Source organism: Ranitomeya imitator, chromosome 4, assembly GCF_032444005.1.
Source record: "Ranitomeya imitator isolate aRanImi1 chromosome 4, aRanImi1.pri, whole genome shotgun sequence".
NCBI classification, from domain to species: Eukaryota; Metazoa; Chordata; class Amphibia; order Anura; family Dendrobatidae; genus Ranitomeya; species Ranitomeya imitator.
Window position 1 is genome coordinate 342,573,716 of NC_091285.1, and position 27,719 is coordinate 342,601,434.

The 27,719-nt window shown below is 46.6% G+C and overlaps 1 protein-coding gene across 1 annotated transcript; it reads right to left on the reverse strand.

The window, feature by feature from the left end:
• Positions 1 to 27,718, reverse strand: LOC138674512 (uncharacterized). Its single transcript, XM_069762339.1, has 3 exons — positions 27,440 to 27,718; positions 821 to 1,240; positions 1 to 534 (listed from the first exon to the last, which is right to left on the reverse strand). The coding sequence occupies exons 1-3, from the start codon at positions 27,716 to 27,718 to the stop codon at positions 1 to 3; spliced, it is 1,233 nt and encodes a 410-aa protein (XP_069618440.1).
• Between the last annotated feature and the right edge of the window lies 1 nt (position 27,719).

Below are 27,719 nucleotides of genomic sequence, written 5' to 3' on the forward strand. Positions count from 1 at the left end.
TCACAAATCGTGATACACCGAATCTTCGTTGCAAACATGAAGGTGCCTGATGGGCGAAGAAATGTGAGACGGCATTGTCGGGTATGAGTTTTGGGGTGACGGGCCAAAGTGGGACATGGGGAAATTGGGCCGTACTGGTGTTTGTGGCCAATATGGTGGACAATATGCGGACTCTGGCCGCTCGATTGGACGGGAAGAAACCAACCGTGTGTTTTCATCCAAACTGCCATCCAATCCCTTACTAACAGCCTCAAAAATAAGACGCTCGGTTAAAGTTCGCTGCCTTGCCTCCATTGTAGAAAGTTTATCAGCGATGTACAGTCCAAAACCCTCCAAAGCAGGGCTGGTTTTGCGCGTCAACACCTTTTTTGCCATGCTCAACAGTTCATGGGAGACGTCCGAGGTGGCTTTCCGCTTCCTTGAACCCTGCCTCCATTGACTCCGTGCAGGTGCAGCCTCCACTATTTCACTTGTGGAGCAGTCCTGTGCATTGTCCTGTGCACTGTCCTGTCCACTGTCCTGTGCACTCTCCTCCTAGGGAGAAAATAAAAAAGGAAATTATTAAAAACAAAAAAGAAACGAGGTACACCAGCCTAACCGCATAAAAAATATATATTCGTATACATGTGAAAAGTTGCTATATATAGATGGTATGGGTTAAGAATGTCGCCATGTAATACTTTTCTGCGACAGGGTTATGGTCTGTACAGAAAAATTATAAAACTTCGAATTCATGGTATAATCAGATGGAGAAAATGCTGAAAAATAATATCGAATTATAGGCCACATTGGTGAAACAGTGCTGCAAAGATGTACTTACTGGTTGCCCTTGTGAGTCCAGCTCGACGTGGTTCTGAGGCACTGTCGGTTCCACGGGTGCCAACAACCGCAAACACGTTGATGACCGTGGCACCTCTTGGTCCCGAAGAAAATTCAGGTAATCAAAATACCATAGCTTCGGGACATAAACCTCTTCTGTTGAAGACCCAGACTTGGAACTGTGAAGGACCTTATTGAGCTCCTTCCTCCAGACCGTGCGCAGCGCCTGAATTTTCTTCTTTACTACTGTTTCTGTGGCTTGCTCTTCCGGTGCATGGAGATTGTATAATTCGATCAGCTTGGAATATCCAGCCTTACGCTTTTCCCTGTTAGAATACTCAGGCGATTTTATCTTCCAAAGGCATGGGAAAGACTGGTAGATCTCCAGGAACTCGCGTATAAATTCTATACGATTTGACATCTGTAAAAATAAAAACAAATAAAGTTAGGCGTTTGACAAATAGTACATTAAAACAGCAACAGCGAAAGGTGGACAAAAAATAAAAAAAACGTCACAGAGGTGCAAACGCCACTTTGAAAAACAGCATTCATTTTCCCATATGCCACGCCATATGCCACCACCCGCTTCACTACAGCAGTCACACAAAGCACTCATGCCAACCATACATTGTTCCATCTGCCACGCCCTAGGCCACCATAACCCACAACAGCGTACCGCCCGCTTCACTACAGCAGTCGCACAAGGCACTCATGCCGACCATACATTGTTCCATCTACCACGCCCTAGGCCACCATAACCCCACAACAGCGTACCGCCCGCTTCGCTACAGCAGTCACACAATAAACACATTACACACATTGTCGCAGCAAACCACCACATACATACAAGCAGCCGCACAAAGCGCTCATGCTGACCACACATTGTTCCATCTGCCACGCCCTAGGCCACCATAACCCACAACAGCGTACCACCCGCTTCACTACAGCAGTTGCACAAAGCACTCATGCCGAACATACATTGTTCCACCTGCCACGCCCTAGGCCACCATAACCCAAAACAGCGAACCACCACATACATACAAGCAGCCACCCAAAGCGCTCATGCTGACCACACATTGTTCCATTTGCCATGCTCTAGCCCACCATAACCCACAACAGCGAACCACCACATACATACAAGCAGCCGCACAAAGCGCTCATGCTGACCACACATTGTTCCATCTGCCACGCCCTAGGCCACCATAACCCACAACAGTGTACCACCCGCTTCACTACAGCAGTTGCACAAAGCACTCATGCCGAACATACATTGTTCCACCTGCCACGCCCTAGGCCACCATAACCCAAAACAGCGAACCACCACATACATACAAGCAGCCGCACAAAGCGCTCATGCTGACCACACATTGTTCCATTTGCCATGCTCTAGCCCACCAGTCACAACAGCGTACCATCCGCTTCGCTTCAGCGGCGGAACGAAGTGCTCCTGCCGACCATACAGCGTACCATCTGCCACGCTGTAGCCCTCCAGTCACAACAGCGTACTATCCGCTTCGCTTCAGCGGCGGAACGAAGCACTCATGCCGACCATACAGCGTTACATCCACCACGCCCAAGCGGTTTACATACCTCGAAGCTGCGGTGCAAAGCATGGTATATTCTGAGAAGTACAAAAATCCGATGTCCAGGTCCACCAAGTGTCCAAGTACGAAGTGAAGAAAGGAAATTTTGAAAGCAGTGAGGTGGCATTGGGAACAATAGCGCTCAGGTGACAAATTTTCCAACCAATTGTGTGCACAGAACCTTTGGCCTATCAGCACACTAGCTAGCAGCACAACACGCCCCTAGTGAACAACGTCACGCACAGATTATGCAAAATTTGCTCTGAATCATCTTGTGTGACACGACCGTACGACTGTCCCATACGACTTCTACATCGCAAATACGTCATGAAATTATCGCTCCAGCGCCGTGCATCGTGAAGTGTGACCGCAGTCTACGATGTTGGAGCGATAATTAAGCGACGATGTAACGTCACGAATCGTGCCGTCGTAGCGATCAAAATTGCACTGTATGATGGTACCCTTAGGGCTAGCGGAACGCACTGAGTAAATATAGATGTTTTATTGTAATTGATTCGTTCGCAGCCCGGGGTCCACCGTGCAGGAGAACCTGCTGCTAGCAAACGGCGGCACTATATGGCGGTATGAACTAGCTCTGTTATTTCACAGAGTAGCCGTGAAAGCAAAGCACTGTGCCCTGTTAGACTTCACAGAGGCACAAGCTAACTACCCAAATGAGAGCAGTCAGTGGTCATGCATGCACACAAAACTCCTCGCCGGAGGTGCCAGCATTCTAGGGGCTTTTTCAGCCAGGTCCCTGAATACATACAAACACAATCTCCTTGCCGGAGGTGCCAGCATTCTAGGGGCTTATTTCAGCCGGGTCCCTGAACACAATCTTACATGACCACACAGGCGCAAAGCACATAACTTAGAAAGATACTAGCGCATGGCCGTGCGGCCATGCAAGCCTTAAATAGTTGCAGCACGTACAGGACCTTCCTGGAGGACCAATGGATTTAGCTGCAGTATCTGAACATGTGACCCTCGATCTCCACTGAGAGATTTTACTCTGGACATACTCAGAACGAAAAAAGCAGGACTTAGTCCTAGAAGCGTCTGCTCGCCGCTGCCCAGCACTGACTTCAATAGCAGAAGCAGGAAAAGCAGCAGTAACTCTTTGTACAGAGTCAGACCAAGCGAGACGCTGGGACCGATGTCTCTGCTGAGTAGGCTCCACTGCGGCAGGAGAAGAATGGGAGACAGCAGTGGAGATGGCCCGAGATTCCCCCTGTGCAGAGGTGGGAACTCGACCCCTAACAGATTGTTTGTCCTTAGCTCAGCATTATTTAATATGAAGGGCTAGTTTTTAGAATTTACAGTGATTAATATTGTGTTTCATGATGTTGTTATAAGTCTTACAGTTTGATAAAGACTTTAATGGAGGCAGAGTCAGAACAGATGGGTATGTAAGCTAGTTTGGTAATTGCACCTTATTGCACAAGTAAGGAGAGATGGGAGAAATTTACCAAAAACTTGGGCTCTAGGGCTTTAGCAGAGGTCAAGAGTGCAAGAGTGATATTAAATTAGGGGACAGAACTTTTCAGTAATCAGGAGACAGCACATGCCCGAGACCTTAGCTAGAGTGGGATGGCGGGCAATTACTATGAGTGGGATGATGGATATGAGCACAGATGAGACCTTAGCCAGAGTGGGATGGTGGGCAATTACTACAGTCATCGCCAAAATTATTGACACCCCTGCAATTCTGTCAGATAATACTCATTTTCTTCCTGAAAATGATTGCAAACACAAATTATTTGTTATTATTATCTTCATTTACTTTGTCTTAAATGAAAAAACACAAAAAGAATTGTCCTAAAGCCAAATTGGATATAATTCCACACCAAACATAAAAAAGGGGGTGGACAAAAGTATTGGCACTGTTCGAATAATCATGTGATGCTTCTCTAATTTGGGCAATTAACAGCACTTGTAACTTACCTGTGGCACCTAACAGGTGTTGGCAATAACTAAATCACACTTGCAGCCAGTTGACATGGATTAAAGTTGACTCAACATCTGTCCTGCGTCCTTGTGTTTACCGCATTGAGCATGGAGAAAAGAAAGAAGACCAAAGAACTGTCTGAGGACATGAGAAACCAAATTGGGAGGAAGCATGAGCAATCTCAAGGCCACAAGTCCATCTCCAAAGACCTGAATGTTCCCGTGTCTACTGTGCGCAGTGTCATCAAGAAGTTTAAAGCCCATGGCATTGTGGCTAACCTCCCTAGATGTGGACAGAAAAGAAAAATTGACAAGAGATTTCAACACAAGATTGTGCGGATGTTGGATAAAGACCCTCGACTAACATCCAAAAAAGTTCAAGCTGCCCTACAGTCCGAGGGTACAACGGTGTCAACCCATACTATCCGTCGGCATCTGAATGAAAAGGGACTGTATGGTAGGAGACCCAGGAAGGCCCCCCACTTCTTACCCCGAGACATAAAAAAGCCAGGCTGGAGTTTGCCAAAACTTATCTGAAAAAGCCTAAAACGTTTTGGAAGAATGTTCTCTGGTCAGATGAGACAAAAGTAGAGCTTTTTGGGCAAAGGCATCAACATAGAGTTTACAGGAGAAAAAAAGAGGCATTCAAAGAAAAGAACACGGTCCCTACAGTCAAACATTGCGGAGGTTCCCTGATGTTTTGGGGTTGCTTTGCTGCCTCTGGCACTGGACTGCTTGACCGTGCACATGGCATTATGAAGTCTGAAGACTACCAACAAATTTTGCAGCATAATGTAGGGCCCAGTGTGAGAAAGCTGTGTCTCCCTCAGAGGTCATGGGTCTTCCAGCAGGACAATGACCCAAAACACATTTCACAAAGCACTAGAAAATGGTTTGAGAGAAAGCACTGGAGACTTCTAAGGTGGCCAGTAGAGTTGAGCGACCTTGACCTTTTTAGAGTCGAGCCGGGTTTTGCGAAACCCGACTATGTCCAAAGTCGGGTCGAGTGAAATCGGCCGATTATGACGTAAAGTCGGGATCGACCGAAACACGAAACCCAATGCAAGTCAATGGGGCAGCATAGTCGGCAGTGAGTGGGGGCCAGGAAAACACCTAGAGTGCCCATTTTAATGTCAAAACCATCCATTCTTCTTAATGAAGCTTGTCAAGCGTAATTTACCTTATAATAATTGGAAGGCATTTGAAATTGGGGGTCATTTGGCTAAAGTTGTGGGGGGTAGGGCTGGTTCAAGTAATTAGTGGGCCCAGGAAATCTGGACCACGTCACGGCAGTGGAGCAGGGAGAGGTAAGTATTTCAACTTTGCAAGTGCTGTGAACCTGAGCAAGCAGGGGGGGCCCACTCGTTGGCATTGGCACTGGCACAGGGCCCCTCAAAGTACAGCGGTGTGTTTGCACGGCGGGGGCGCCTCCCACCGGCAGCAACACTTTTGCGTACTATGAGAGGCCCTGTGCCAGTGACGTCGCCAACTAGTATTCCTCCCCCCACCTGATGAAGGAACCTGCACTTTCATCTGCACCTTCCTCTTTGTCCCCGTGTAAGGTGGTATGGTATGCGGGAAGAGCAACCTGACTTTCAGCAGGGTCACAATGTTGTTGTGTAGCGTGCACGGGGAATGTTGCGTTATGGGTCAATGTACCAGCAGACTCATCTATCACTGGCTGGGCAATGGGCACGATGAAGTGGAAACACAGATATAGGCCCAAAGAAGAAAGTGGGCTAAATGCAGTTCAAAATTGGTAACACAGGAATAACCAGGGGGCATTGCAGTGGAGGACAACTGGAATGAGAGGCTGACACAGAGAGTAGGGCCAAATCAGTAAGTAGTCGAAATGCAGTTCAAAATTGGCAACCGTAGTAAACAGGCGGCACAGCTTTGTTCAGTGGAGGAGAACAGCAAGGAGTGGCAGACACCGATAGTAGGCCCCAAACCAACTAGTACGCCAAATGCAGTTGTTCCATTTAACCACAATTTAATGAGAGCCTGAAGATAGAAGCTCAGGAAAGGCAACCTGGGGAACACCTTGGAGTGTAACACACCATCTCTCTCCACCCCATACCCATTTTGTATGGCCTAATGCAGTGTACTTTTCTACAACTACTAAACGAGAGTCGGAAGACCGAAGCAATGGCAAGGAAACCTGGGGAACACCTTAGAGTGTAACACACCCTCTCTCTACACCCCATACCCAATTTGAAGGTCTAATGCAGTGTAGTTTCCAAGAACTACTAAACGAGAGCCGGAAGATCGAAGCTCAGGAAAGGCAACCTGGGGAACACCTTGGAGTGTAACACACCCTCTCGCTACACCCCATACCCAATTTGAAGGCCTAATGCAGCGTAGTTTCCAACAACTACTAAACGAGAGCCGGAAGATCGAAGCTCAGGAAAGGCAACCTGGGGAACACCTTGGAGTGTAACAAACCCTCTCTCTACACCCCATACCCAATTTGTAGGCCTAATGCAGCGTAGTTTCCGACAACTACTAAACGAGAGCATGAAGATCGAAGCTCAGGAAAGGCAACCTGGGGAACACCTTGGAGTGTAACACACCCTCTCTCTACACCCCATACCCAATTTGTAGGCCTAATGCAGCGTAGTTTCCGACAACTACTAAACGAGAGCCGGAATATCGAAGCTCAGGAAAGGCAACCTGGGGAACACCTTGGAGTGTAACACACCCTCTCTCTACACCCCATACCCAATTTGAAGGCCTAATGCAGTGTAGTTTCCAAGAACTACTAAACGAGAGCCGGAAGATCGAAGCTCAGGAAAGGCAACCTGGGGAACACCTTGGAGTGGAACACACCATCTCTCTACACCCCATACCCAATTTGAAGGCCTAATGCAGCGTAGTTTCCAACAACTACTAAACGAGAGCCGGTAGATCGAAGCTCAGGAAAGGCAACCTGGGGAACACCTTGGAGTGTAACACAACGTCTCTCTACACCACGGAAGGGATGATTCTTAGGAAGGAAGGCTGTTGGAAATAAGCATTGCGCGTCCGAGGGTGATTAGATTCTTATTAGGTATATACTCACCCTCGGACGCGCCCTGCTTCTTTATTTGGAATGAATGTTTATTTGCAATGTGGTGTTGACTTTCTCTATTATTTTGGTAATTAATGATTTTATTATTTTCATTATTTTGCATCTTCTCGGCAATAATATAAAGAAGACGCGACAGGACAACACTCGGTGGATGCCATATGTGTGTTTTCAATTTAAAAAAACTTTCAGTTAACTACTTGCAGGAGAAAGTAATTGTAGCTGGTGGCCATTTTTAGTACTGTACCAGATTTTAGTTGTGTGTTTGTTTTTAATGTTAAAATGTCTGCATTTGATATCTCACCAGTATTTTCTTTTTTATAAGCAAAATACTTATTTTTATATTTTCTGATGTTGGTTCCAGGGGTACACGGCCAGCAGTGCCCTGGTCAGTGTAGTAGTAGTTGAAAGAATGGACCGCAGACAGGCATCGAAGGCCTAAAATAAAAACACATGGCTGTAGGCAATTTTAAATTGGTTCCAGGGGTACACGGACAGCAGTGGTGTGGTCAGTGGAGGCCTAGTGGAAGGAGTGACCGCAGACAGGCATCGAAGGCCTAAAATAATAACACATGGCTGTAGGCAATTTTAAATTGGTTCCAGGGGTACACGGGCAGCAGTGACCTGGTCAGTGTAGTAGTAGTTGAAAGAATGGACCGCAGACAGGCATCGAAGGCCTAAAATAAAAAAATTGGGCTGGCTGTAGGCAATTTTAAATTGGTTCCAGGGGTACACGGACAGCAGTGGTGTGGTCAGTGGAGGCCTAGTGGAAGGAGTGACCGCAGACAGGCATCGAAGGCCTAAAATAATAACACATGGCTGTAGGCAATTTTAAATTGGTTCCAGGGGTACACGGACAGCAGTGGTGTGGTCAGTGGAGGCCTAGTGGAAGGAGTGACCGCAGACAGGCATCGAAGGCCTAAAATAATAACACATGGCTGTAGGCAATTTTAAATTGGTTCCAGGGGTAGACGGGCAGCAGTGACCTGGTCAGTGTAGTAGTAGTTGAAAGAATGGACCGCAGACAGGCATCGAAGGCCTAAAATAAAAAAATTGGGCTGGCTGTAGGCAATTTTAAATTGGTTCCAGGGGTACACGGGCAGCAGTGACCTGGTCAGTGTAGTAGTAGTTGAAAGAATGGACCGCAGACAGGCATCGAAGGCCTAAAATAAAAAAATTGGGCTGGCTGTAGGCAATTTTAAATTGGTTCCAGGGGTACACGGGCAGCAGTGGTCTGGTCAGTGGAAGTCTAGTGGAAGGAGTGACCGCAGACAGGCTTCCAAGGCCTAAAATAATAACACATGGCTGTAGGCAATTTTAAATTGGTTCCAGGGGTACACGGGCAGCAGTGACCTGGTCAGTGTAGTAGTAGTTGAAAGAATGGACCGCAGACAGGCATCGAAGGCCTAAAATAAAAAAATTGGGCTGGCTGTAGGCAATTTTAAATTGGTTCCAGGGGTACACGGACAGCAGTGGTGTGGTCAGTGGAGGCCTAGTGGAAGGAGTGACCGCAGACAGGCATCGAAGGCCTAAAATAATAACACATGGCTGTAGGCAATTTTAAATTGGTTCCAGGGGTAGACGGGCAGCAGTGACCTGGTCAGTGTAGTAGTAGTTGAAAGAATGGACCGCAGACAGGCATCGAAGGCCTAAAATAAAAAAATTGGGCTGGCTGTAGGCAATTTTAAATTGGTTCCAGGGGTACACGGGCAGCAGTGACCTGGTCAGTGTAGTAGTAGTTGAAAGAATGGACCGCAGACAGGCATCGAAGGCCTAAAATAAAAAAATTGGGCTGGCTGTAGGCAATTTTAAATTGGTTCCAGGGGTACACGGGCAGCAGTGGTCTGGTCAGTGGAAGTCTAGTGGAAGGAGTGACCGCAGACAGGCTTCCAAGGCCTAAAATAATAACACATGGCTGTAGGCAATTTTAAATTGGTTCCAGGGGTACACGGGCAGCAGTGACCTGGTCAGTGTAGTAGTAGTTGAAAGAATGGACCGCAGACAGGCATCGAAGGCCTAAAATAAAAAAATTGGGCTGGCTGTAGGCAATTTTAAATTGGTTCCAGGGGTACACGGGCAGCAGTGGTCTGGTCAGTGGAAGTCTAGTGGAAGGAGTGACCGCAGACAGGCTTCCAAGGCCTAAAATAATAACACATGGCTGTAGGCAATTTTAAATTGGTTCCAGGGGTACACGGGCAGCAGTGACCTGGTCAGTGTAGTAGTAGTTGAAAGAATGGACCGCAGACAGGCATCGAAGGCCTAAAATAAAAAAATTGGGCTGGCTGTAGGCAATTTTAAATTGGTTCCAGGGGTACACGGACAGCAGTGGTGTGGTCAGTGGAGGCCTAGTGGAAGGAGTGACCGCAGACAGGCATCGAAGGCCTAAAATAATAACACATGGCTGTAGGCAATTTTAAATTGGTTCCAGGGGTAGACGGGCAGCAGTGACCTGGTCAGTGTAGTAGTAGTTGAAAGAATGGACCGCAGACAGGCATCGAAGGCCTAAAATAAAAAAATTGGGCTGGCTGTAGGCAATTTTAAATTGGTTCCAGGGGTACACGGACAGCAGTGGTGTGGTCAGTGGAGGCCTAGTGGAAGGAGTGACCGCAGACAGGCATCGAAGGCCTAAAATAATAACACATGGCTGTAGGCAATTTTAAATTGGTTCCAGGGGTAGACGGGCAGCAGTGACCTGGTCAGTGTAGTAGTAGTTGAAAGAATGGACCGCAGACAGGCATCGAAGGCCTAAAATAAAAAAATTGGGCTGGCTGTAGGCAATTTTAAATTGGTTCCAGGGGTACACGGGCAGCAGTGGTGTGGTCAGTGGAGGCCTAGTGGAAGGAGTGACCGCAGACAGGCATCGAAGGCCTAAAATAATAACACATGGCTGTAGGCAATTTTAAATTGGTTCCAGGGGTACACGGGCAGCAGTGACCTGGTCAGTGGAAGTCTAGTGGAAGGAGTGACCGCAGACAGGCTTCCAAGGCCTAACATAACAAACTTGGGCTGGCTGTAGGCACTTTTAAATTGGTTCCAGGGGTACACGGGCAGCAGTGACCTGGTCAGTGTAGTAGTAGTTGAAAGAATGGACCGCAGACAGGCATCGAAGGCCTAAAATAAAAACACATGGCTGTAGGCAATTTTAAATTGGTTCCAGGGGTACACGGACAGCAGTGGTGTGGTCAGTGGAGGCCTAGTGGAAGGAGTGACCGCAGACAGGCATCGAAGGCCTAAAATAATAACACATGGCTGTAGGCAATTTTAAATTGGTTCCAGGGGTACACGGGCAGCAGTGACCTGGTCAGTGTAGTAGTAGTTGAAAGAATGGACCGCAGACAGGCATCGAAGGCCTAAAATAAAAAAATTGGGCTGGCTGTAGGCAATTTTAAATTGGTTCCAGGGGTACACGGACAGCAGTGGTGTGGTCAGTGGAGGCCTAGTGGAAGGAGTGACCGCAGACAGGCATCGAAGGCCTAAAATAATAACACATGGCTGTAGGCAATTTTAAATTGGTTCCAGGGGTACACGGACAGCAGTGGTGTGGTCAGTGGAGGCCTAGTGGAAGGAGTGACCGCAGACAGGCTTCCAAGGCCTAACATAACAAACTTGGGCTGGCTGTAGGCACTTTTAAATTGGTTCCAGGGGTACACGGGCAGCAGTGGTCTGGTCAGTGGAAGTCTAGTGGAAGGAGTGACCGCAGACAGGCTTCCAAGGCCTAACATAACAAACTTGGGCTGGCTGTAGGCACTTTTAAATTGGTTCCAGGGGTACACGGGCAGCAGTGGTCTGGTCAGTGGAAGTCTAGTGGAAGGAGTGACCGCAGACAGGCTTCCAAGGCCTAACATAACAAACTTGGGCTGGCTGTAGGCACTTTTAAATTGGTTCCAGGGGTACACGGGCAGCAGTGGTCTGGTCAGTGGAAGTCTAGTGGAAGGAGTGACCGCAGACAGGCTTCGAAGGCCTAACATAACAAAATTGGGCTGGCTGTAGGCACTTTAAATTGGTTCCAGGGGTACATGGGCAGCAGTGTATGGTCAGTGGAAGTCTAGTGGAAGGAGTGACGGCAGACAGTCTTCGAAGGCCTAACATAACAAAATTGGGCTGACTGTAGGCACTTTTAAATTGGTTCCAGGGTAACACGGCCAGCAGTGGCCTGGTCAGTGTAGTAGTTGTAGAAAGAAGGGACCGCAGACAGGCTTCGAAGGCCTAACATAACAAAAATGTCAAAACAATGGTATTGTCAGTGCCAGGCATTGAAGGATGTCAGCGCCTAGACTACACATTGGTGAAGCTGTGAGAGATAATTTTGCTAGTGGTAGAGCACTGTTTGAGCTGGGGGGGGGAACTGTCTTGTGGCCGGCGTTACAGGCACAGGGCCCCTCATATTACAACGGTGTGTCTGACGTTGGGTGCGCACCACCACCGCCAGAGACACTTTATTGTACTATGAGGGACCCAGTGGCAGTGCCGTCGACCAAAAGCGGCCACACCCACCTCTTCAGACAAACAGCACTCTCAAGGGTCCAAGCGCAAAGTGGCGATAGCACGGGCCCGTGTGGGGAGTTTGGCCATTTCGTGAGGTGGAAACATGTCGTATGCTGGACAATCAGGTGAAGAAAATTACGAGATTGGAAAAGTCATTCAGAATAGTCCACAGGCAAGACCTTTTCATAGGAAAGCTAGGTGTCAGCCGGGCAGGGTGGGGCAAAAGATTTTGAAATCCAGTTGTGGTTCATTTTAATGAAGGTTAGATCATCTACATTTTGGGTAGCCAGACGAGTCCTTTTTTCTGTTAGTATTGAACCTGCAGCACTGAATACTCTTTCTGATAGGACACTAGCTGCCGGGCAAGCAAGCTCCTGCAATGCATATTCTGCCAATTCTGGCCAGGTGTCTAATTTGGATGCCCAGTAATCAAATGGGAATGACGGTTGAGGGAGAACGTCGATAAGGGATGAAAAATAGTTTGTAACCATACTGGACAAATGTTGTCTCCTGTCACTTTGAATTGATGCTGCAGTACCTGTCCTGTCTGCGGTCATAGAAAAATCACTCCACAACCTGGTCAGAAAACCCCTCTGGCCAACGCCACTTCTGATTTCTGCCCCTCTAACACCTCTGGTCTGCTGGCCCCTGGAGCTCGTGTGAGAACGATCACGGGCGCTGTGTGCAGGGAATGCCAGAAGCAAACGGTCAACAAGAGTTGATTGTTTTGTTGCTAATATTAGTTCCAAGTTCTCATGTGGCATAATATTTTGCAATTTGCCTTTATAGCGAGGATCAAGGAGGCAGGCCAACCAGTAATCGTCATCGTTCATCATTTTTGTAATGCGTGTGTCCCTTTTGAGGATACGCAAGGCATAATCCGCCATGTGGGCCAAAGTTCCCGTTGTCAAATCTGCGGTTGTGCTTGGTTGAGGGGCAGTTGCAGGCAAATCTACGTCACTTGTGTCCCTCAAAAAACCAGAACCCGGCCTTGCCACGCCACCAATTTCCCGTGCCCCCGGGAAAGCTTCCTCATTAAAAATATACTCATCCCCATCATCCTCCTCATCCTCCACCTCCTCTTCGCCCGGTACCTCGTCATGTACACTGCCCTGACCAGACAATCGCTGACTGTCATCAAGGCTTTCCTCTTCCTCTGGTGCAGACGCCTGATCCTTTATGTGCGTCAAACTTTGCATCAGCAGACGCATTAGGGGGATGCTCATGCTTATTATGGCGTTGTCTGCACTAACCAGCCGTGTGCATTCCTCAAAACACTGAAGGACTTGACACATGTCTTGAATCTTCGACCACTGCACACCTGACAACTCCATGTCTGCCATCCTACTGCCTGCCCGTGTATGTGTATCCTCCCACAAAAACATAACAGCCCGCCTCTGTTCGCACAGTCTCTGAAGCATGTGCAGTGTTGAGTTCCACCTTGTTGCAACGTCTATGATTAGGCGATGCTGGGGAAGGTTCAAAGAACGCTGATAGGTCTGCATACGGCTGGAGTGTACAGGCGAACGGCGGATATGTGCGCAAAGTCCACGCACTTTGAGGAGCAGGTCGGATAACCCCGGATAACTTTTCAGGAAGCACTGCACCACCAGGTTTAAGGTGTGAGCCAGGCAAGGAATGTGTTTCAGTTGGGAAAGGGAGATGGCAGCCATGAAATTCCTTCCGTTATCACTCACTACCTTGCCTGCCTCAAGATCTACAGTGCCCAGCCACGACTGCGTTTCTTGCTGCAAGAACTCGGACAGAACTTCCGCGGTGTGTCTATTGTCGCCCAAACACTTCATAGCCAATACAGCCTGCTGACGTATGCCAGTAGCTGCCCCATAATGGGAGACCTGGTGTGCAACAGTGGCAGGTGCGGATGGAGTGTTTGTGCGACTGCGGTCTGTGGACGAGCTCTTGCTTCTGCAGGAGGACGAGGAGGAGGAGGAGGAGGAGGGGGTGCGAACGGCTACAGACAACTGTTTACTAGACCGTGGGCTAGGCAGAACTGTCCCAAACTTGCTGTCCCCTGTGGACCCTGAATCCACCACATTTACCCAGTGTGCCGTGATGGACACGTAACGTCCCTGGCCATGCCTACTGGTCCATGCATCTGTTGTCAGGTGCACCTTTGTGCTCACAGATTGCCTGAGTGCATGGACGATGCGCTCTTTAACATGCTGGTGGAGGGCTGGGATGGCTTTTCTGGAAAAAAAGTGTCGACTGGGTAGCTCGTAGCGTGGTACAGCGTAGTCCATCAGGTCTTTGAAAGCTTCGCTTTCAACTAACCGGTAGGGCATCATCTCTAACGAGATTAGTCTAGCTATGTGGGCGTTCAAACCCTGTGTACGCGGATGCGAGGCTAAGTATTTCCTTTTTCTAACCATAGTCTCATGTAGGGTGAGCTGGACTGGAGAGCTGGAGATCGTGGAACTAGCGGGGGTGCCGGTGGACATGGCAGACTGAGAGACGGTGGGAGATGGTATTGTTGCCGCCGGTGCCCTAGATGCAGTGTTTCCTACTACGAAACTGGTGATTCCCTGACCCTGACTGCTTTGGCCTGGCAAAGATACCTGCACAGATACAGCAGGTGGTGCGCTAAATGGTGGTCCTACACTGCCGGAAGGGATGTTGCGTTGATGACTAGCTTCATTGGCCGAGGGTGCAACAACCTTAAGGGACGTTTGGTAGTTAGTCCAAGCTTTCAAATGCATGGTGGTTAAATGTCTATGCATGCAACTAGTATTGAGACTTTTCAGATTCTGACCTCTGCTTAAGGAAGTAGAACATTTTTGACAGATGACTTTGCGCTGATCAATTGGATGTTGTTTAAAAAAATGCCAGACTGCACTCTTTCTAGCATCGGATACCTTTTCAGGCATTGCAGACTGAGCTTTAACCGGATGGCCACGCTGTCCTCCACCAGGTTTTGGCTTTGCCACGCGTTTTGGGCAAGATACGGGCCCGGCAGATGGAACCTGTGGCGATGTTGATGCCTGCTGCGGCCCCTCCTCCTCCTCTGCTTCAGAACTGCTGCCGCCTGCACCCTGTTCCCCCAATGGCTGCCAATCGGGGTCAAGAACTGGGTCATCTAATAACTCTTCTTGTACCTCCTGCGCAACTTCGTCTGTGTCACCGTGTCGTTCGGTGGTATAGCGTTCGTGATGGGGCAACATAGTCTCATCAGGGTCTGATTCTTGATCAGCACCCTGCGAGGGCAATGTTGTGGTCTGAGTCAAAGGACCAGCATAGTAGTCTGGCTGTGGCTGTGCGTCAGTGCACTCCATGTCAGATTCAATTTGTAATGGGCATGGACTGTTAACTGCTTCACTTTCTAAGCCAGGGACGGTATGTGTAAAGAGCTCCATGGAGTAACCCGTTGTGTCGCCTGCTGCATTCTTCTCTGTTGTTGTTTTTGCTGAAGAGGACAAGGAAGTGACTTGTCCCTGACCGTGAACATCCACTAACGACGCGCTGCTTTTACTTTTACCAGTTTCACGAGATGAGGCAAAAGAGCTAGAGGCTGAGTCAGCAAGATAAGCCAAAACTTGCTCTTGCTGCTCCGGCTTTAAAAGCGGTTTTCCTAATCCCAGAAAAGGGAGCGTTCGAGGCCTTGTGTAGCCGGACGACGAACCTGGCTCCACAGCTCCAGACTTAGGTGCAATATTTTTTCCCCCACGACCACCTGATGCTCCACCACTACCACTACCCTCATTACCAGCTGACAATGAACGCCCCCGGCCACGACCTCTTCCACTAGACTTCCTCATTGTTTTAAAAACGTAACCAAACTAACGTTATTTGTTGTAGTCACACAACTTACACGGTGAGCTATAACTTCAGTATGATTTAGCTACCCCTTTACAGGTTGGTGAGACCACAGCGAAAATCAGGCCCAATGTTACACACTCTTTTTTTGGTGGCTGCAAATTAGAGAGATGCCCCACACGCAGGACTGTCACTGAAGCACAAATGTTAATATTAATGTCACACTATTATTTTTTTTTTATTTTTATTTTTTTCAGGAACACTTTAGAAACCCCCCCCCAAAAAAAAAAAAAGATTTTTGCAGGGAGAATTTAGAAAACAAATGTAACAAACTATATGCTTTCTATGGGCCACTGAGTGAGAGATGACGCACACAGGAATCAGGAGTGGCACACAAGCCCAGAGGCCAATATTTTTCTACCAATGATTGATGGAGTTATTTTCTCTGGTAGATTTTGGAACCCAAATCAAGGAAAAAAAATGTAGGCTTTCTATGGACCACAATTGGAGAGAGAGAGATGGCACACCCAGGAGTCAAGACTGGCACACAAGCAGAAAGGCCAATATTAATCTCCCACTGTTTTTTTTGTTTTTGTTTTTTTTTCAGGGAGACTTTAGAAAAAAAAATAATAAAAAAAATATGATTTTATCAGCAAGAATTTAGAAACCAAATAAAATAAAATGATTTTTTCAGGGAGAATTTATAAAACAAATAAAAACAAAAATAGGCGTTCTATGGCCCACTGACTGAGAGATGACGCACACAGGAGTCAGGAGTGGCACACAAACCCAGAGGCCAATATTTTTCTACCAATGATTGATGTAGTTATTTTCTCTGGTAGATTTTAGAACCCAAATCAAGGAAAAAAAATATAGGCTTTCTATGGACCACAATTGGAGAGAGAGAGAGAGAGAGAGAGAGAGAGAGAGAGAGATGGCACACCCAGGAGTCAAGACTGGCACACAAGCAGAAAGGCCAATATTAATCTCCCACTGTTTTTTTTGGTTGTTTTTTTTTTTTTTTTTTCAGGGAGACTTTAGAAAAAAAAATAATAAAAAAAATATGATTTTATCAGGAAGAATTTAGAAACCAAATAAAATAAAATGATTTTTTCAGGGAGAATTTATAAAACAAATAAAACCAAAAATAGGCGTTCTATGGCCCACTGACTGAGAGATGACGCACCCAGGAGTCAAGACTGGCACACAAGCAGAAAGGCCAATATTAATCTCCCACTGTTTTTTTTTTTTTTTTTCAGGGAGACTTTAGAAAAAAAAATAATAAAAAAAATGTGATTTTATCAGGAAGAATTTAGAAACCAAATAAAATAAAATGATTTTTTCAGGGAGAATTTAGAAAACAAATAAAACCAAAAATAGGCGTTCTATGGCCCACTGACTGAGAGATGACGCACCCAGGAGTCAAGACTGGCACACAAGCAGAAAGGCCAATATTAATCTCCCACTGTTTTTTTTTTTTTTTTTCAGGGAGACTTTAGAAAAAAAAATAATAAAAAAAATGTGATTTTATCAGGAAGAATTTAGAAACCAAATAAAATAAAATGATTTTTTCAGGGAGAATTTAGAAAACAAATAAAACCAAAAATAGGCGTTCTATGGCCCACTGACTGAGAGATGACGCACCCAGGAGTCAAGACTGGCACACAAGCAGAAAGGCCAATATTAATCTCCCACTGTTTTTTTTTTTTTTTTTCAGGGAGACTTTAGAAAAAAAAATAATAAAAAAAATATGATTTTATCAGGAAGAATTTAGAAACCAAATAAAATAAAATGATTTTTTCAGGGAGAATTTATAAAACAAATAAAAACAAAAATAGGCGTTCTATGGCCCACTGACTGAGAGATGACGCACACAGGAGTCAGGAGTGGCACACAAACCCAGAGGCCAATATTTTTCTACCAATGATTGATGTAGTTATTTTCTCTGGTAGATTTTAGAACCCAAATCAAGGAAAAAAAATATAGGCTTTCTATGGACCACAATTGGAGAGAGAGAGAGAGAGAGAGAGAGAGAGAGATGGCACACCCAGGAGTCAAGACTGGCACACAAGCAGAAAGGCCAATATTAATCTCCCACTGTTTTTTTTTTTTTTTTTCAGGGAGACTTTAGAAAAAAAAATAATAAAAAAAAAAAGATTTTATCAGGAAGAATTTAGAAACCAAATAAAATAAAATGATTTTTTCAGGGAGAATTTATAAAACAAATAAAACCAAAAATAGGCGTTCTATGGCCCACTGACTGAGAGAGAGAGAGAGAGAGATGGAACGCTTAGTACTGGCACACAAGCCCAAAGGGCAATATTAATCTCCCTTTTTTTTTCCAGGGAGAATTTCTAAAACCCAAAAAAAAAATAAAATAGGCTTTCTATGGCCCACTATTTGTGAGAGAGATGGGACGCTCAGGACTGGCACAGATGGCACGCTCAGGACTGGCACAGAAGCCCAGAGGCCAATATTAATCTCCCTTTTTTTCTGGGAGAATTTATAAAACCAAAAAAATATTTAAATAGGCTTTCTATGGCCCACTATTTGTGAGAGAGATGGCACGCTCAGGACTGGCACAGATGGCACGCTCACAACTGGCACACAAGCCCAGAGGCCAATATTAATCTCCCTTTTTTCAGGGAAAATTTATAAAACAAAAAAAAAAAATAAATAGGCTTTCTATGGCCCACTATTTGTGAGAGAGATGGCACGCTCAGGGCTGGCACAGATGGCACGCTCAGGACTGGCACACAAGCCCAGAGGCCAATATTAATCTCCCTTTTTTTCAGGGAGAAATTATAAAACCCCCAAAAAAAATAAAATAGGCTTTCTATGGCCCACTATTTGTGAGAGAGATGGGACGCTCAGGACTGGCACAGATGGCACGCTCAGGACTGGCACAGAAGCCCAGAGGCCAATATTAATCTCCCTTTTTTTCTGGGAGAATTTATAAAACCAAAAAAAAATTTAAATAGGCTTTCTATGGCCCACTATTTGTGAGAGAGATGGCACGCTCAGGACTGGCACAGATGGCACGCTCACAACTGGCACACAAGCCCAGAGGCCAATATTAATCTCCCTTTTTTCAGGGAAAATTTATAAAACAAAAAAAAAAATTAAATAGGCTTTCTATGGCCCACTATTTGTGAGAGAGATGGCACGCTCAGGGCTGGCACAGATGGCACGCTCAGGACTGGCACACAAGCCCAGAGGCCAATATTAATCTCCCTTTTTTTCAGGGAGAATTTATAAAACCAAAAAAAAAAATAAATAGGCTTTCTATGGCCCACTATTTGTGAGAGAGATGGCACGCTCAGGGCTGGCACAGATGGCACACTCAGGACTGGCACACAAGCCCAGAGGCCAATATTAATCTCCCTTTTTTTCAGGGAGAATTTATAAAACCCCAAAAAAAATAAAATAGGCTTTCTATGGCCCACTATTTGTGAGAGAGATGGCACACTCAGGACTGGCACACAAGCCCAAAGGCCAATATTAATCTCCCACTGTATTTTTATCAGGGAGAATTTATACACCCCACAAAAAAAAATACAGAAAAATGAAAAGGCTTTCTATGGCCCACTATGTGAGAGAGATGGCACACACAGGGATGGCACTCTAGCAGAAATGCCAAATTGCCAATCTTAATCTCCCACCAAAAAAAAAAACAAAAAAAAAACAGGGAATGTCCTACAATTACTATCTCCCTGCCTGCAGTAATCTCAGCCAGGTATGGCAGGCAGCTACTATCTCCCTGCCTGCAGTAATCTCAGCCAGGTATGGCAGGCAGCAATAAGGAGTGGACTGATGCACAAATGAAATAAAAAGTGTGGACAAACAAAAAAGATAGCTGTGCAGAAAGGAAGGAACAAGAGGATTTGTGCTTTGAAAAAAGCAGTTGGTTTGCACAGCGGCGTACACACAGCAATGCAGCTATCAGGGAGCCTTCTAGGGCAGCCCAATGAGCTACAGCGCTGAGGGGAAAAAAAAAAAAAAAAAAACTTCCACTGTCCCTGCACACCGAGGGTGGTGTTGGACAGTGCAAATCGCTGCAGCACAAGCGGTTTTGTGGTTAATGGACCCTGCCTAACGCTATCCCTGCTTCTGACAAAGCGGCAGCAACCTCTCCCTAAGCTCAGATCAGCAGCAGTAACATGGCGGTCGGCGGGAACGCCTCTTTATAGCCCCTGTGACGTCGCAGACAGCAAGCCAATCACTGCAATGCCCTTCTCTAAGATGGTGGGGACCAGGACCTATGTCATCACGCTGCCCACACTCTGCGTTTACCTTCATTGGCTGAGAAATGGCGCTTTTCGCGTCATTGAAACGCGATTTTGGCGCGAAAGTCGCGTACCGCATGGCCGACCCCGCACAGGGGTCGGATCGGGTTTCATGAAACCCCGACTTAGCCAAAAGTCGGCGACTTTTGAAAATGTTCGACCCGTTTCGCTCAACCCTAGTGGCCAGCAATGAGTCCAGACCTGAATCACATAGAACACCTGTGGAGAGATCTAAAAATGGCAGTTTGGAGAAGGCACCCTTCAAATATGAGGGACCTGGAGCAGTTTGCCAAAGAAGAATGGTCGAAAATTCCAGCAGAGCATTGTAAGAAACTCATTGATGGTTACCGGAAGCAGTTGGTCGCAGTTATTTTGGCTAAAGATTGTGCAACCAAGTATTAGGCTGAGGGTGCCAATACTTTTGTCTGGCCCATTTTTGGAGTTTTGTGTGAAATGATCAATGTTTTGCTTTTTGCTTCATTCTCTTTTGTGTTTTTTCATTTAAGACAAATTAAATGAAGATAATAATACCAAATCATTTGTGTTTTCAATCATTTTTCAGGAAGAAAATGAGTATTATCTGACAGAATTGCAGGGGTGTCAATACTTTCGGCCATGACTGTATGAGTGGGACGATGGACATGAGCACAGATGAGCTAGTGGAACGTTTCTTGTACTTTTATGCACCTTTCCATAGATTACAAAATTCCTAGATAAAATTATTTTTAATCTATTCTTGATCATATGACACACAGGTGCATTAATGACTCCAAATATCCACCAAACATTATGTACTGGGATAGGTAATTCACTGAAAATATCCAAATTCTTTATGATTTTATTGAAACAAAATAATTTGCTAAGGGCTTTTGTTTTTATAATATCACACCTGTTATATCTGACTTGAATTCCAACATAAAAAATATATAATTAATTTTTGTCTTGCACATTAAATAAAAATGTTTTAACTATTCCCTTACAGATGGATTATCTGACTTCCCATTGCCTAAACAACCCATTAGTAAAGAAAACCAGTGGGATTTATTTACATCTATAAACAATTGAAGGGAGTTTGAAAGCAAAGACCACCCATATAGTGTAGTTGGTAGTACAACCCCTGGCAAAAATTATGGAATCACCGACCCTGGAGGATGTTCATGACCGCGTATGGCCAAGACTGGGTCTTCTCTGTAACGAATCCTCCACCCGCCTACCATAACTAAATAAAAACTCCGCTTAGGACTTATTAAAATAAACGAAACACGCGTTAATTTCTTTGGATAAATTGGCCACGGCGGCCATTTTATTAACAAACAAATGACATAAATAATACCATTACATATATAAAACTTGAGGGGAGGGTTCTTGGAGCTAAAAAATCTGGCTCACAATAGGCAAAAGCCGCCACAAAATTTTAACCAAACACTTCTTTACCTTCAGCCGTAACCACCAGCTCGAGGACACCATATAACCCGTTTCAGGCAAACCAACCCCAAAGCTCCCGAGGTAAACTCCCCGTCCAGAGCCCGTAACCAAAAGCCAGATCACCTCCTTAAAACATCATCAACTCCAAGAACCCCACCCCCCGCCGAACAAGCCACTGTGACAATGCGAAAAAACTCCACCTCCCAGAATGGACTTGAAGGAGAAAACCTTCCGATTACAAATTACCCACAGGAAAAAAGGAAGGGCCCAAAACAACACCAAACAAAGGGAGGGTGGGTGGTCTTCTCACCTCAACTGTCAATGAGGTAATGGTCCGTTCCCGCACTTTCTGCCCCAGCCCCCACCCCTTCAACCTACTAATCCACCCCCCTCCTTTTACCACCCAATCCCGTAGCACTCTTTGTTTCCCTTTGAATGGACACACCTCCCCTTGGCAAGGCAGTCATGAGGGGCTTCCATCCAGCTGCGCCCATTACAGCCCCCCTGCTTGACTGCGTATGGCCAAGACTGGGTCTTCTCTGTAACGAATCCTCCACCCCCCTACCATAACTAAATAAAAACTCCGCTTATGACTTATTAAAATAAACAAAACACACGTTAATTTCTTTGGATAAATTGGCCACAGCGGCCATTTTATTAACAAACAAATGACATAAATAATACCATTACATATATAAAACTTGAGGGGAGGGTTCTTGGAGCTAAAAAATCTGGGTCACAATAAGCAAAAGCCGCCACAAAATTTTAACCAAACACTTCTTTACTCTCAGCCGTAACCACCAGCTCGAGGGCACCATGTAACCCGTTTTGGGCAAACCAACCCCAAAGCTCCCGAGGTAAACTCCCCGTCCAGAGCCCATAACCGAAAGCCAGATCACCCCCTTAACCCTGCTGTTCTGTTCGGTCTGGGGAGACCTATTTTGAACTTTGGTATTTTTTGGGGTGTTCAAGATGCGGTTCTGAAACTTGTGGTTGATTGACTTAAATGAGGATGGGTCGGTCGGCCACGGGTTTCAGAGCCACATCTTGAATATTTTAAAGAATATTGAAGTTCAAAGTCGGTCATTTTTGACCAACAGAACAGCAGGGTTAAAACATCAGCAACTCCAAGAACCCCACCCCATCAAACATGAACAGCCCTGACCACCTCAGGCTCGTGAGTGCCCCACCACCGCCACCACTCGCTTGATACCTTCCTGTAGCGCGAGCGCCCACAAATCCATACATATGTCATTGAGATGAACCCGTCATCCCTCCAAAAATTACCAATCCCAGATTCCAACTCGAAATGCCGTACAGCAATGCCCCCATTCCGAGAAACAAAGCTCGCCACCGCCCTATTCAGCTTCACCCTGGCACTATTAATACCTTTTTGAGAACGGGCATCCCGCCACTTCCACCGTGGCACAATATCTGACCAAACCGTCAGAACGCCGGGAAAAGATAACCATAATCGCAAAAAATCGAAACGGATATCCCGAATCAATTCCCTCACAGGTTTTGTTCCCAGATAGTGTTGAGCGATACCGTCCGATACTTGAAAGTATCGGTATCGGATAGTATCGGCCGATACCCGAAAAGTATTGGATATCGCCGATACCGATATCCGATACCAATACAAGTCAATGGGACACCAAGTATCGGAAGGTATTCTGATGGTTCCCAGGGTCTGTAGGAGAGGAAACTCTCCTTCAGGCCCTGGGATCCATATTAATGTGTAAAATAAAGAATTAAAATAAAAAATATTGATATATTCACCTCTCCTGGACATCATCACGGGTAACCGGCAGGCTTCTTTGTTTAAAATGAGCGCGTTTAGGACCTGAGGAATGACGTCGCGGCTTCTGATTGGTCGCGTGCCGCCCATGTGACCGCGACGCGACCAATCAGAAGCCGCGACGTCATTCCTCTGGTCCTAAATTCCTAGAATGAGGATTTTAGTGCCTGAGAATGACGTCGCGGCTTCTGATTGGTCGCGTCGCGGTCACATGGGCGGCACGCGACCTATCAGAAGCCGCGACGTCATTCCACAGGTCCTAAACGCACTCATTCTAGGAATTTAGGACCTGAGGAATGACGTCGCGGCTTCTGATTGGTCGCGTCGCGGTCACATGGGCGGCACGCGACCAATCAGAAGCCGCGACGTCATTCCTCAGGTCCTACGCGCTCATTTTAAACAAAGAAGCCTGCCGGTTACCCGCGATGATGTCCAGGGGCCGCCGGAGAGGTGATTATATCAATATTTTTTATTTTAATTCATTATTTTACACCTCACTATGGATCCGATACCGATACCCGATACCACAAAAGTATCGGATCTCGGTATCGGAATTCCGATACCGCAAGTATCGGCCGATACCCGATACTTGCGGTATCGGAATGCTCAACACTATTCCCAGATCATTGCCTCCCAGTTGAACAACAACAATGTCTGGGGATCGATCCAAATGAGAGGCGCGAGAAAATTCCAACAAAAACCTATGCCACAACATGCCCCGAAACCCCAGCCATCTAATAACCACTTCATCCCTACTAAAACCTAATTGCCTACCATTCGGTCTAGCATCAGCCCGAATCGCACCCCAATAAATGAAGGAATGTCCAAAAATCCAGGCCAACAGGGGAGTCCGACCTTGACAACATAACAACAATTAAACACCAGGCCAAAAATTGCCCCACTGCCCTCTTAACTCAATGCTGGACATAAGACAAATAGCGGTTCGAACTCCACCTTCCAATTCTCTTAATCACCTCCTCTCCCAAGCCCAAACCATCAGCTTCTGATGCAGCACCAATTCTAAACGAGTGCGACCCGTAACTGACTGTGTTCAAACCCAGACACCCCAATCCCTTTTTTAATATCTCCGTAAATTGAAAACACGACAAAAAGTCCCCTTTTTTGTGCCGTAACAAAGGGCCAGACCTTTCTGGCCACAAACTCCAATACGCTTCTAAACAACGTTGCAGGCACATCAAACCACCAGCAACAATTCCTAGCACCACCCGTTTTCCTTTTCCTAGCTGGTCCGTCTTTGAACGCCTGATCCAAAAAATGATGCCTCCCGCCCAAAAATCAACATCTTCCGCTAACAAACCCCCAGCCTTGTCTTTATTGGGGGACACCAATTCTCCTAATCGCAAAGCCCCAAAAATGCTAAAGGAAAGGCCAACCTAAAAAGTACCGCCTCAAAATGAGAAGAACAAATACTCACCAAGGCCTCACCCAATCGCTCCAACACCCCAAAAGAAATGGGCCTGTGCTTATCAAAAGTCACGTTGCCTTTCCTAAAACCCTTCAATGCCTGCCTGCCAGCAATATATTTGTTTAACTTTGACACAGACCAACCCCATTCAGCCGCTTTGCCTACCAACAACAGCAACGCCAGAGTCCTATCGTTATCGGATTCAACCGGGCCGCATTGACCCAACCAACTTTCCCACATATGCCAAGACGCTTCACAATCTGACCATGTTCGGCTCGACACCGAGGCCTGGATCAAATGACCTCCTCGTCCGCAACAATCTGCCACAAATCCGAAGGACATCCTGTTCCTGCAGCCTCCGCGCCTGGTGCCAACTCCCGGAATCGCTCCCACTGCGAACGAGACAAAGCATCAGCTATGGAGTTTTGAACACCCGGCACATGTACAGCTGAAATCCACGCATTCAATTCCAGGCACACCGCAACACTAACTCCCTGACCAACCTGATAACCGGGGGGGGGGGGGGAGAAGAAGATAAGCTATTAATCACCGACACCACACCTAAGTTGTCACAATGAAACCCCACCCGCCGATCTTTAAAGATGTCGCCCCAAATAAACACTGACACCACAATTGGGAAAAGCTCAAGCAACGCCAAATTCTTGGTAAACCCATTCTTGTGCCACCATTCCGGCCACACCCCAACGCTCTATTTTCCTCCACAATAGGCACCATAACCGACTCCACCTGCCGTGTCTGTGTAAATTTCGCAATCAAAATCATTCAAATCCTCCTGTTGGATCAACGCCCTGCCATTATAATTTGCCAAAAAATGCTGCCAAACCCGCAGGTCCACCTTATGCTCTTTATGCAAACGTATAAAATGATAAGCTGCCCGAACTCCCGCCATACCTCTAGACAATCTATGTCAAAAAATTCTGCCCATAGGCATGATACGGCATGCAAAATTCAAACGACCGAGCAGCGACTGCAACTCCTTCAGTGTCACTAATTTTCCAATTCTAATCACTTCCTGCCTAAGCAACAACTTGTCCTCCGGCAACCTACACTCCATCTTTTCTGAATCAATAAGAATCCCGAAAAAACTTAAAACCGTGCAGGGGCCCTCAGTCTTCTCTTGTGCTAACGGCACACCAAACTGCCCAGCTACCCATTCCATAGTAGCCAATAAATCCCCGCATACAGCAGAGTCAGGAGGGCCTACAAACAAAAAATCATCCAAATAATGAATGACGGAGGGAACATCAGAAACGTCTCTAACAACCCATTCAAGAAAAGTACTGAATGTCTCGAACAATGAACAAGAAATCGAACAGCCCACAGGCAAACATCTGTCCAAATAAAACCCTCCTTCCCAGCAGCAACCCAATAAAGGAATACTGTCTGGGTGCACCGGAAGCAACCTAAAAGCTGATTCAATATCTGTTTTAGCCAGCAAAGCCCCTAGCCCGTACCGCCGAACCCATTGCACTGCTGCGTCAAATGATGTGTATACTACGGAGCATAACTCTTCTGCAATATCATCATTCACTGAGCATCCCCTGGGATGTGACAGATGCTGAATCAAATGAAACTTATTCGGTTCCTTCTTAGGTAATACTCCCAATGGGGAAATGATCACCCCCTCCATGGGCAAACAGCTAAACGGCACCGCCATCCTTCCAATTCCACCTCCTTTAGCAACTTCGCCATCACCATGTCTGCGCGTAAATTTGCCGACCTCAAGTTCTTCATAGAAAAAGGAACCACGTGATTAGGGTGAGGTATCCTAAAACCAACAGCAAAACCGTCAAAAGAACCTTTGTCTTCACGCGATCCGGGTACCTTCTTAGATAGGGGGCCATCTTTTGAAGCTTCACTGGCGTCACCCCCTTGACCGCTACCCACTGATGGTTTGCCCCTTGCTTTTTTAAAGCATTTGGATGCCCCATGTGAGGCCCCATTGCAATCGGAACAGACGTGTTTAAACTTGCAGGTGTTCCCATATTTGCACTGGCCGTCATTAAATTGCCAACACGTTCCCATTTTTTCTTTTGTACCCTGTGTACCCTGTCCTCCACCCCGGTGCCATCACCTTTAACCACAGCCCAATGTCCTTCTGATCCCATTTAATCTCAGGCCTGACCGCCTTATGCTGCCTGAACTGCTCATCGTAACCCAGCCATGCCTGGCAACCATAAGTCCAATGAGCTTCCCATATCGCATCCAAGTAACAAAAAAGGCCTGAGCAATTCTCTGGAAATTTTTCGCCTATAACACTTGCCAGAATAGCAAAAGCCTGCTGACAGTTCACAAACGTCTGAGGTATCAAACGCCAACGTCTCTTTTCTTCATCTTCCTTTTTGCTATCATCCTTTTCCCTTTGTCCAAGTTACATTTTTCTAAAGGAAGGAAGGAGAAAATCTCCACATATTCATCCTTCCAAATTTTTTCTTTCACCTCTTTCTTTAAATGAGCCCCGAGAGGACCCTCAAAACACACGTAAACCTCCCCTTTCGCCCTATCATCCAACTTCACCAAATTGCCTTTGTCCTTTTCAGTTTGAACCGACACCGACACCCCAGCCGATGGCGCAGGAGCCAAACCTCTGGACCTCCCTGTCTCGCCAGCCATCCCTGCTCTGTAGCCAGCCCCTGGTAGCCAAGCCCCCACGGGTGACGCCACAACGCTATCTGCCACACCCCCCATCGAGTCTCCTCAAAAAATGCGACATTCCAGCCAAAATCTCCCTAACGCCCGGTAACCCTGAACTATCGACCCCTACCTGCGCCCCATAACCTACCCCCAAACTCATACTCCCCCCAATCTCACCTGACCGGACACCACCCGGTGCCAAAAAAGACGTAGACGAATACTCACGAGGCTGCGCGGGTGCTGTGACCCCACCAGCCGGGCCTCCATAATCCTGCTGCTCTCCATCGTCCTGGTGATCGCTGCCTGATCCACAGTCTTCGTTGCCGCTCTGTTGCCCCTGGCCCGCACCCCTGTCCTCCACGTCACCAGTGGGGACTGAAGCTGGTGAAACATCCCGATCCCTTGACCTCCTGCTGGATCAAGACCCGTCCACCGCCTGTAGTCATCTGGGCCCATC